At 39.2% G+C, this 12,298-nt stretch overlaps 1 protein-coding gene across 1 annotated transcript in view; it reads right to left on the bottom strand.

Annotated features, from left to right (window-relative positions):
- Positions 1 to 12,298, bottom strand: part of EXOG (exo/endonuclease G) — a 28,454-nt gene extending 16,156 nt beyond the window's left edge. Inside the window, exons 1-5 of the mRNA XM_089533636.1 lie at positions 12,079 to 12,298; positions 6,204 to 6,353; positions 5,264 to 5,403; positions 4,727 to 4,803; positions 2,674 to 2,788 (exon numbers count right to left, since the gene is read on the bottom strand). Of these exons, the coding sequence (XP_089389762.1) occupies positions 2,674 to 2,788; positions 4,727 to 4,803; positions 5,264 to 5,403; positions 6,204 to 6,353; positions 12,079 to 12,277 (681 nt within the window). The 5' untranslated portion in view covers positions 12,278 to 12,298. The remainder of the gene's footprint in view (positions 1 to 2,673; positions 2,789 to 4,726; positions 4,804 to 5,263; positions 5,404 to 6,203; positions 6,354 to 12,078) is intronic.

Here is a 12,298-nt window from a genome sequence, read left to right as displayed (position 1 = left end):
TTTTAACTATTGGAATGAATGATGGATTTTAATGTTGTTTTTGCATTGTTTTAACATGGGGGGATTATTGTGTTGTAATTTGTATTTTTGTATTTCATCACATGTTGTAAACCGCCGTGATCGTAGGAACGGCGGTATAGAAATAAAGTTTCATTCATTCATTCATTCATTCATTCATTCATTCATTTGCTTAATACCTCCTTTTGAGTTCTAAGTCTCTGCTATTTTTGATTGGCTAGCTGCAGCGTGGTTTGTTAAAAGGGATTTATGGCTACCCATGTAGCTACTTTTGCAGTGAAACCCCCTTAAACGTTGTTTTCACTGAAGTATAAAACAAATATGAAGGGGGGAAATCCCAGATTGTGACAACACTCAATGACAAAATTCTAAATTATGCATTTAATCTAGGTTCAGTTTGAGTGAGGCGTAGGAAGAGAAGTGATTGCAAAAAGATACATTTAGAAGCAAAAATCTGCTAGCAAAAAAAACCCACTAAACTGACGTTCCCTGGAGAGAAGCAAGTATAAAACAAGATGCTGTCACACTGATTTGCTCTGGAAGATGGAAAACTTGTTTCTGTCTCTTCAGTGACACAGAACAGATTCTTCCTGTTGGCATTCCTTTTTTCCCCTCACATTTTGTTTGTTTCCAGACATATATTTATACTCTGCAAATGTATGTTTCAAATACTAAGTGTGGTCATCAATTTACATTAGCCAAAAAGTACCATCACCAACGCAGACCAAGGCCTTGAGCCTGAGATACACCAAATTTGCCAAGAGACAAATCAACATCATGATAGCATGTATGAAGTTGCATGTTAATTCCTCATGTAATAAACACAAACAGCAGCTTAGTATAAGCATGAGCGAACGAAATCCTGGGTCTGGATCTCTTCTCTCCTGAGATCTAAAAAAGTTCATAAAGCCATCTATTTAAAGCCACTATCGTTATTATTAATTTTAAAGAATGCATAGCCATTTGCTGACAAAAACCCATAGCTTACAAAAATTATAAGTTGGACTACAATTCCTAGCTTACTTCAGTAACTATTCCAAGGTCTGAGTAAAATATAAGTGAGAACATCAAGTTACAACCCGTATTTTGCAGTTCAAAAAACAATGTAAAAAATAGGATTCTATTCAAAAACAGTCCCCTGAGAATCACTTTCATATGAAGCAAATTAGGTGTGAAGGGCCCAAAACACACTGCAGAAATAAACTAGTTTGAAACTGCTTTAACTCTTCTGGCTCAAAGCTATGGAATTCTGGGAACTGTAGTTTTGTGAGACATTTAGCCTTCTCTCTCAGAAAGCTCTGGTGCCACAATAAACTATAATTCCCAGGATTTCGAGCACTGATCCAGGGCAGTTAAAACAGTCTCAAACTGTGTGTGTTTTGGACATAGATCACTTGACTATGACAAGAGGCCTGGAGGTGTGTAGCAATGTTTAATGCCAGCAAAGGAAGGAGTTCCAAACTGGAACTGTATGTTTTCTCAACATTCCCTACAACTACTATTAACAGACTGTCCTGGGGAACATAACAACAGCCCTTGGGGTTGTATGCAGCCTGTGGGCCATACTTTGTCTGCTCCTCCTTTAAATAAATAGAAAAAGAAATCTTGAATATTTCATATCACTTTTCCAGTAAACCCACACAATGTGATTCACAACATTAATTGCACTCTTTATATGTCATGTGCAACTTCACTGTTCTGGACTCAGAATTCTGATTTAAAGACCTCCAAGGAGGGAGATTCCACTACACTCCGAGGGAGTATGTTCCACTGTCAGACAGCCCTTACTGTCAGGAAGTTCATCCTGATTCCACAACATTAGGAGGAACTTCCTGACAGTAAGGGCTGTCCAACAGTGGAACACACTCCCTCGGAGTGTAGTGGAATCTCCCTCCTTGGAGGTCTTTAAATCAGAGGCTGGATGGCCATCTGTCGGGGATGCTTTGATTTGGATTTCCTGCAGGGCAGGGGGTTGGACTGGATGGCCCTTGCGGTCTCTTCCAACTCTATGATTCTATTTCTTTCACATAATGCTCCATTAAGAAGCCATCTCGAGACGTCTAGTATCTGCTCCATGTACACAGAGTGTATACTGTCTTGCAGTGATTTGGTGCTCAAAACTCCCATGGGCTGTCATCCAGAAAGTACCACTACTTCTCCTCAAAAGACATGACTCTAGTTCAGTGACTAAAGCCACTGGCCTTCCCGACATGTGCAATCTCAGCAAGTATGGACAGCATAGAATGAGAGCACTCCTCAACTACATAGGCACAAGGCTTCCTCAAATCATACTCTCTTCATGTATGCAATCCCAAGACAACATTCAGAAAACATGGAGAGCCAGAGAGGTGTAGGTGGTTTGAGCATTGGACTAGAACCCTGCCGACCATGGTTCAAATCTCTGCTTGGCCATGGAAATCTACTGGGTGAACTTGGGCTCAGCCTGAGAAGAAGGCAAAGGCAAACACCCACTTAACAAATTTCACCAAGAAAATCCTGTGACGGGTTTGTCATGGGGCTCCACAAGTCAGAAACAACTAGAAGGCATATAACAATGGCAATAAGAAAACCTAGAATAAAGAAAGATCCAATAAAATTGAAGGGAACTTTGCTCCCAAATATTATGGCAAGTTTATCACAGTGCTGTTTGCATACCTGATAAATAACTCTTTTCTTCCCATCATCTTCCACCTGAGGTAATGTCAAAGGTCCTGAAACGATCCAAACATCTTCAAATCTTTCTGTCAGTTCTCGGCAATACATTTCTATTCTATAAATATGCCAAACAGACTGGGTAAACAGATGGGAATCTGAAGAAGGGGAGGGGGAATCTAACAATGTCTACAACAAAGGAAGGCAAATGGACAAGAGTGCAGCATTTTCCATGTATATAAAATTAACACAGTGAGTGCATATATGCCAGAAATCTGGCAAATGTAAGCATTAGTTTCCAACTGATTCCTATGTGGAGCTTTTACTATCTAATCACAGACCAGTTTTCTGGCTCATTTTCTACTGTTTCTAACAAAAATATTTTTCTTTATCTTCAGTAGCTAAAAGCCACCCTATTTCCATTCATTTGCAAGCGTCTTCCTATATATGCTCATCTTTGTTCCACAGGTATTTCCGAAGAGATTGTACCATAAGGAAACAAAAGCCAACTGTATTTTTGTGTTCCAGCTAAATTTGTTTCAAACACTATTTAACTTTTACATAGCATGAGGCAAACCAAAAAAGTTTTATAAGTCAATTGTGTTAAAATTTTAATCTGAAAAGTGCAACCCTCACAAAGTGGGGGGGGGGGGGAGTGGGGAATCATAGTGAAATAAACTACTTGTGCACAAGGACTCGATGGGATGTATCCAGTACTGACCTACTGACAGAACCGGAGAATTAAATGCAAATCAAGAAGGTGGTGATCTTCTTTTCTCATGCAGAAAACCAAGTCAGTAGATGTATGAAATGTATCCTTTCCTTTCTCTTGGTATAGGATCCAAGTTTCAAAGGACTGGGAAATCACCCCGAGCCAGTTTTCAGAAGGCTCCAAAGGGTACAAAAGAGAGAGAAGCAGACGTTCTACTGTGCTGTGATGTCGTGCCAGCATATGCTGGATTTTTTAAGGGGATCATTACAGGGCTACAGTCATATAAAAAGATACTGAAATATTCATTTTCCCCAATATGATTATTCTAAATGGTAGCTCACTTAGTCTGCCACAGCACAGAGCTTTATAACACCTTAAAGAGTATGAGAGAGAGAGAGAGAGAGAGAGAGAGAGAGAGAGAGAGAGAGAGAGAGCTTTTAAGGTGCCACAAACCTCTTTTTGTCTTTCTCAAATATGGCACTAACTAAAAAGAGCAGATGGCAAAAGGTAACCATTTGAGCATTGCACTGAATAATCACTTACTGATTTATTCAAAACTGCATTCTCTGATTTACATTCCCTACTTTCCTTGATTGCTTTATGCTTATGTTTGGTTTACACCTTGGAGAAGATTCTTTGTTTAAACATGGCTGGATCACTGAAGAAGCCAACCCTTTCTTGCACCTTTCAGATGCTAGGAGACAACACTTTGTTTATATTGTTGCTTAATGGAAACATTCCTTTGTTTTCACCTTGTTGAAAGGCGTACAGGTGAGAATATCTGTTTATAGCAAGTGGGAGGAAAGAACTATTCATGGACTCACCCGCATTAGTAGATACCACATTAATAGAAACTACTGTCATACTGTCTGCCCTGTGTGAAGCACGCTATTTCTATTTCTTTAGTAGCCTGTGTCTAATTAATTGAATTTCATTCCATTTCATTGGATTTGTATTCTTTCAATGGTTATGAACTGTAAGCCTTGAAGAAGGGACAGATTATTCATTTCAATAAATAAATATTTGAACCCTGGAATAAGGTTTAACATGCATCCTACTTGCCCTTGGCAGCATTCCCTTCACTGCATAACAATGGCTGTAGGAGCATTCCAGCTAATAATCAGAATACTAATATTGGGTTATTCCCACTATTGGAAAGAGAACTACTACTACTACTACTACTTTATTTCTTGTCCTTTGGTTCTCAAATGTTCCATCCTCCCCCCCCCCTTTTTTTTTTTTTAAAAATTCTCTCCAATTTGGTATGAAACCTGTTCATTATGTTTACAGATCTATCACAAAACTAAATTTATAGTGCATGAAGTTAATATAGCAACAGCCTACCTATTCCAGAATCCAGCATTATTCTCATAGTTCTGAGGCACAATATTGGACAGATAAAAGGTCTCAGCCATGGCTTTCTGTATAAGAAAAAGAATCGCAATTGAATTGGGGATGAATGCCAAAACCTACTTAAGCACATTAGGCAGAATCAAGTGGTCAAATATTAATGTATACCTCTTTTCACTACCAATAATCAGCAAGTACATTTATACACAGAACAATGCCCTGTCATCATTCAGTTATAGGGTGTATGGCATTTCAAAATGGGAATCTTCAAATTCGGTTCACTTTTTAAATTACAGTACTTACTCCCTTCTCCTCCACATCACTATAAGCTAGTTACAAAAAGTGAGAGATTTGACCATATTCACAGAATAACTAGACAACCCCTTGATAGATCCAAGAATTATGGATTCTACTTTGATCCCATAATTCTAAGAACTGCTGAAAATGTTATGCTGTGATTTATTTTTATTATTTCCTCTACTCTTGAAACAAACAAACAAACAAAAATCCCAGTATATGAAGCAGTCCTACTGGTGAGTATTTGTTGTCTCCTGCTGGTGCCATATGGCCTCGTGACCAGCCACTCCCAAAGTAGTCTTCATTCATAGCACTAAACACTGGAGGGATGTTAGGATCTGGTCGAAATTTACAATATTTTCTGTCTGCATCGCCTGAGGAACAAGATAACAAAGATTGTGGTAGCCTTTTGATTAAAATATAACATGATGTAAACATACGTACATCCTGCAAAATAAAAAAGGACACCACAACATGTACATTCACATAGGTGAGTTGTACAGAACAATGGCTTCTTATTTACATGAGCTCAGGATTTACACTTACTCACAAATTTCACAGATGAAAAATGGGACAGGTGTGGTAGTTGTGGTTGTTGTAATAGTTGTAATAACAACTATTATTTTAAGCAGAGAAATCCTAAGATTTGTGTACTGAGTTTAGGGAAACCTGAAAAGTGAAAAACCCAGTGATCTTACATGGAAGAGCAAGACTATACACACATACACACGTACACACGAACGCGCGCGCACACACACACACACGACTGTTGCGTTAACGGAGTGCAAACTATTTTTGCACTTTGAACTCAGTTGGCAGCAATTGAAGTCAATGAGAACAGGGAAGAAAGTAGAAGGAGAGAGAAAATGGGACATTTAAAATAAGCTGAGGATGTCAAATGAGAGAGGATTACATGGGGCCAAACTGAGATAGCTGGAAGGTATGCCTACATGAAACTCTACATTGCAGGGAAGACCAACACTGTACTTTCTACAGGGGAACTAGGGATTGCATTTACAGTGTTAAGTAGCATCCCAAAGATCAAAGTCAATATGGCTCTCAACATCTGGTATATGATGGGAGAAGACAAGGTCAAGGAGTCCTGCCTTCTTTTACATCTGGCTGCTCCAAATCAGTTGCAATAGCTGGACAGATACATACGAGGTTCACTTACCCAAGGTCTTATGTTTGGAAATATGTTCAATCACCCATCTTGGTACCCGTTTTGCTTGGTCATAAGACAGTGCATGATTTGTGTAGTATCTGATCTGAGTTCCAGCATTAGGAAATCCATACTTTTCCAGCACAGACTCTGTGTGCAGTTCTAAGAGGGAAATCAACCAAAGAAGAGATGACAGAAAATACATCACATCCCTAAGAACCAGAATCCATTTTATATGTGCCAACCTTACTGACTGACGATTTCATCTCCAAAATATAGCAGTGGCTTCTACCATACAGAACCATGTCTTTAGTGCTATGTGACATGCAGGAATTCAGTATCTGTCACTTTCCCTATCATAAAAATACAGAGATGGAAAAGAGTCAACTGGATGTATTTCTGCATGTCATATGAGGAGTGCACCTCTGAGAACCAGAAACTGGAGAGAAACAACAAATGCCTTGCCAGTCCATTTCTGGGCCCAATTCCAAATAATGGTGATTACCTTCAAAGACTGGTCTCATCTGCTGCACCTACCTCCGTTTTGACTATTTCTGTTTCTGATAATTAAACTTCTGTTGGATTATACTGTTTGTTAAACTGCTCCAATAGAACTGAGCACTGCAAATGCTGTAAAAGGGTGTGAGACAGAATGAAAAAAAGGAAACCAGAAAACATAGGAAGCTTCCATATAACAAATCAGACATTGGTCAATTTAGTGTAGTATTTTATGTGCTCTCAGGAGTTTTTTGGGTTTTTAGAACTGTGGGTTTTTCATAGAGATTCCAGAGACTGAATCTGAGACCTCCTGCATGCAGAGCATGTGCTCTACTGCCAGTAAGATACACCTTTCCCACTGCTTCCTTGAGAATCCAAAAGCCAAAATCACATGCAAATTTTCTTACTATATTTCTATCCCCATCTGAAAGAAAGAAGTTGGAAGCATGATCTTTTGTAGGCTTTGGTCTACTTCCTCAGATGCATTTGGTGGAGTCTACGAAAGCTTATGCTGCCAGCTTCTTTATTTCAGTTAGTAAACGTGCTACAAGATCTATCTACATACTAATTCTAGACTAACACAGCTATATCTTTGAATTCTATCTCCACCTTTCTTTCAAGGAACTCAAGACAGCTAATACAGTCTCCTTGCCATTTTTATCCTCACTTTGTTTTTGTTTTTGGCCTTCAAGTGGACCTCACTTCATGGCGACCCTGTGGATGAGTGATCTCCAAGCCCCCCTCTCCTCCACTGCACTGCTCAGATCCTGCAGACTCAATCCCGTGTCTTTCCTGATTGAGTCTAGCCAACTGCCATGCGGTCTTCCTCTCTTTCTCCTGCTTTCTACCTTCCCCAACATCATTGTCTTTTCTGATGAATTGTGCCTTCTCGTGATGTGGCCAAAGTATGACAGCCCCAGTTTTGTCATCCTGGCTTCCAGTGAGCGTTCAGGCTTAATCTGTACTAGGACCCATTTGTTTGTCTTTTCGCTGTCCATGGTGTCCTTGGCACTCTTCTCCAGCACCACATCTCAGATGGGTTCAGATGGGATTTTCTTCCAATCTTCATCACTGTCCAGCTCTCACATCCGTATGTGGTGATGGGGAATATGATGGCTTGGACGATTCTAACTTTAGCGTTCAATTATATACCTTTGCACTTTAGGATCTCATCTATTCTTTTATAGCTGTCCTTCCCATTCTTAGTTTCCTTCTAATTTCTTGACTGTAGTGTCCATTCTGGTTGATATTTGACCTGAGGTCCAGGAAATCTTTAATTATTTTGACTTCCTCATTGTCTGGGTTGAATTTATTTACATCCTTCGTAGTCATTATTTTTGTTTTCTTTATGTTCAGCAGTACGGCTGCCTTTGCACTTTCTTCTTTAACTTTTCTTAGTAATTGTTCCAAGTCTATGATGTTTTCTGCTAGTATTATTGTGTCATCTGCAGATCTTAGATTGCTGATGTTCCTTCCTCCTATCTTCCGTCTTCTGTGTCTTGTCCTGCTCTCTTTATATTTTCTGCATACAAATTGAACAAATAGGGTGATAGTACCTAACCATTCTGTTCCTCCACATTCTGTTCTAACAGTGGCCTTTTGTCCTAAGCACAATTTTTTTCATCAGGACTATCAAATGTAGTAGCATTCCCACTTCTTTAAGCACACTCCACAGCTTTTTACAATCTATGCAGTCAAAGGCTTTGATATAGTCTATAAAGCACATGCTGATTTTCTTCTGGAATTTTTTGGTTCTCTCCATTACCCATTGTATGTTTGCACTGTGGTCCCTTGTGCCTCTTTTCCTGAATCCTGCTTGCACCTCTTTTTCTCTTTTATTCTCACTACAACTGAGTGAATCAAGCTGGGAGACAATGACTAGCCCAGTGACATCCAGTCAACTGCACAGTTAAGAGGAGATTTGAACTTGCATTTCCCTAGTCTAAGTCTCAGCCAGAAGCCTGTGTTTTGCTGCTTCTGGAAACAGATACTGGACTAGGTGCATGTTTGGGCTGATATAACTAGGCATATAGCAGAGAAACCCTGCCAGAAAACAAGACTGCAATCCCCAATGCTCAAACACAGAATCTGAAGGCGTGTGAAGAACCCACTTCACTTATTAAAAAGCATTTAAACATTCTATATTTTGAAAGTAAAAAATAGAGTATTTGCTGGGAGCTGTAACCTTTCGCCCACCACTTCAGATTGATTTTTATGATAAGAGTAATGCACATACACTTAAGCCACCATAAAAGAAAAATATGTCTTTGCTAGCAATTAACTACCGGTGTGAGCAAGCCAGAAAAAAAACAACCCATTTTCTCAATACAGTGCTGATTGATTTTCACTGAACGCAGGGAGAAAGTAGGCGGCAGCTATTTTTAATTCAATTTATATTTAACAATTTATGAACAAACCACAGGTTGCTTTGTTTGAGTTTTGCGCCATGGCAAAACTCCTTTTTTTTTCCTTTTAAAATTTTTACAAGTATTTTGCAAACAAAGACAAATATGTGTTAAAAGTAACTTATTATGACAGCAATTTCTACTAACAGGATGCATAAAAGAAACATATATTCAATTCTGTTGTGCCAAATCATTTCAGCAGGGGTTTTGAAACATAACTAGCGTTCCTCCCATCGGCCTGAAGTATCATTTTAATGCAAGGCATGCTAATATGACCCTTTTAGTAATTTTCTTCAGAAATTGGTAGAGGAAGAAGTAAATGAAGTAAGTGAATGGTCTATAAAGAAGTTCTCAAACTTCGTACACACACTCCCCACACAAACCACATCAAATTTGCTTGTGATCACACCAGACCAGTTAGCAAAAGCATTTTGCTCTGCAAATGGAAGAATTGCTATTAATTCATTGTTTATGGCACCAACATCAAAATTGGTGCCCTGGTGTGAAACCACAGGTCACAAGCACTTCACTTTGTAATTTTCTATGAGTAAAGAAAAGGTGAGCCCGACTGTGGTGCAGTGGTTTGAGCTACAGACTATGACTCCGGAGACCAGGCTTCGAATCCCCGCTTAGCCATAGAAACCCCTGGGGCAAGTCACAATCTCTTGGCTTTCGAGGACAGCAATGGCAAATCCCTTCTGAAGAAACTTGCCAAGAAAACCCTGTGATAGCTTTGCTTTACCTATCTATCACCATAGATAGGAAACGACTTGAAGGCACACAACAACACCACACACACACACACACAAAAAGACTGACCACCACTCTATTATGAACATCACAGACCAGAGCCTTGTTAGCTTGCTGAATAATCTGACCCTAGTCAAAATGGCCTCCACCTCAGTCATAAGAATAATCTGACCCTAAGGCAAACCTATCCTAGGGTTTTCTTGGCAGCTTTCTTCAGAGGGGGGTTTGCCATTGCCATCCTCTGAGGCTGAGAGAGTGTGACCTGCCCATGTTCACCCAATGGGTTTCCGCAGCCAAGCCAGGATTCAAACCCTAGTTTTCCATTACACCACACTGGCCTTCTTAGATAGGGCCATATCATATAACACTTCGACTTTAACCACTGTGGCTGCACTTCACAAAATCCTTTGGTTGGCAGCTTAGTGAGGCACTAAAGCTCTATTCTAAAACATCTCCTTAAACTGCAAATCCCAAGATTTCACAGGACAGAACCACACCAACTGAAGTAAAAATCACACTGTAATTCTGGTATGATCATGCGGTGTGAAAAGGTCCCTGGTACTTAAACACCAGCACAATTTTTACCTGATAAGGAGGCAAAATTCACTTTATTTGTTAAAATATCAGTTCTATGTCACCACTCAGCCTCCTCTTCATCCAACTGAACACACACACACATATCTATATTATACAAGGCACATGTTATATATATATATATATATATATATATATATTGAGCGAAATGGATTTGAATCAAACACATAGGATTTAACAAGAGAGTTAGAAACACATGACTAGAGCAGAAAGGATTATATTATCATATGCTATAATTAGATTACATATATAGATAGTATGGAACCATATATATACATGTACACTATTATAATCAATATATCTAATAGGATTGAATAAAGTTCAGCTGAAGCCCTTATTCTGAAGAGAAATTTTATAAAAAGTTAGTAAAATAAATAGTTTTTAGATAAGTTTTTTTATATTATGCTCACTTTATAAAAATATATTGGACTACAAATATATAACACACTGTAATCTATTAAATAGATTATTTTGTAAGAATTAAGGGGGTTTATATCTTTGATAAATAAACATGATACACATTTCTTAGAGGTCTTTAAACAGAGGCTGGATGGCCATAGGTCAATAGGTATGTTTTGATTGAGAGTTCCTGCATGACATAAGAATGGGGTTGGACTGGATGACCTTTAGGATCTCTTCCAATCCTATTATTTTATTATTTTGTGATTCTAGAATATGTTGAGTTTAGTTATTTTGTAAAACATAGACTGAATAAGTTACTTTTGGCTATATCAAGACTATTAAGATGGCTAGGGTCTTGTTTGGAAAATAAATATATAAATAATAAAGTAGACTTACATTACAAATATAGCAATTAAATTAGACAAAAGGGCTTCAAAGGAAAGAAATCTTTGTCTGCACATCAAGGACAAAGTTATAGGGAGAAATAAATCAGCAGATAAGGGAGTTTTATTCTCAATAATTGACAAGAATACTTTTTTTCATAAAAGGGTGACTTAAAGTTCACACCAAAATCTAACTGACCATGCGCAATAGGGGGTTATGAATATTAGAAGACACCTATGAATCTATAATGACTAATTTAAATGGTCATGAGGTGTATGATATGGCTGGTGATGTGACATACATGCAAAGGAGGTCTTAAGACTAATCACATGTCTTGATCTGGCCAATGAAAAATATGATGATAATAATGATGATGATATAAAGAACTGTATAAATAAGGTGCAAAATCTGTGTAAACCTGTGCTCTCTCTCTCTTTGCTTAATTTTGCTGATAGATTGATTGCACCCTAATCTGCAGAATTGATTATTTTTTTCAAATAAATATGGCTTATTGTGCTTTCACCTGATTATTTGTTTGGTTGTTTTCTTAAGTCCTTCTTGTCTTTAGCTCAACAAATTGGAAAGTGGATTTTTATATCTCACACATATATTCTGGACTTTCTATATTTATGTGTGTGTGTGTGTGTATATATATATATAATACAAGGCACATGTCATGGGCCCTATATGCTGTGGTGCCATCACCAATTCCCATTCCCAGAATGCCATAGCACGGAGCCCTGCCGTTCAAGCGGGGCCAGAGCGGGTTCTTAACGCAGTGAGAAGGAGGAGGAGGAGGAGGAGGAGGGCCAAGGACGGAGCCCCAGTCTGCGCCTGCGCAGTGCCTGCCTTACCCTCCTGAGGCGCCGATGGCGGCAGTGGGCTTTTCAGAGGCGCGGCGGCGCTCGGGCGGGAAGGAGCCGGGTTCGGCTGCTCCCTCAGGAAGAGCTTCATGGCGGCCAGCCCAGAAATGGCGGAACCCAGGGCCGCCCCACAGACAAAGCCGCCTAAAAAGCGGCTCCGGGCAAAACGGGAGCCCCAGGCCTCCGCCATAATAACCGGCTGAGAAGGGAG

The sequence above is a fragment of the Sceloporus occidentalis genome, unplaced genomic scaffold (genome assembly GCF_023333645.1).
Source record: "Sceloporus occidentalis isolate IW3139 unplaced genomic scaffold, rSceOcc1.0.p SCAF_7, whole genome shotgun sequence".
Classification (NCBI taxonomy): domain Eukaryota; kingdom Metazoa; phylum Chordata; class Lepidosauria; order Squamata; family Phrynosomatidae; genus Sceloporus; species Sceloporus occidentalis.
Note: the sequence above shows the minus strand (reverse complement) of the source record. Positions and strands in the feature narration are given on the sequence as shown.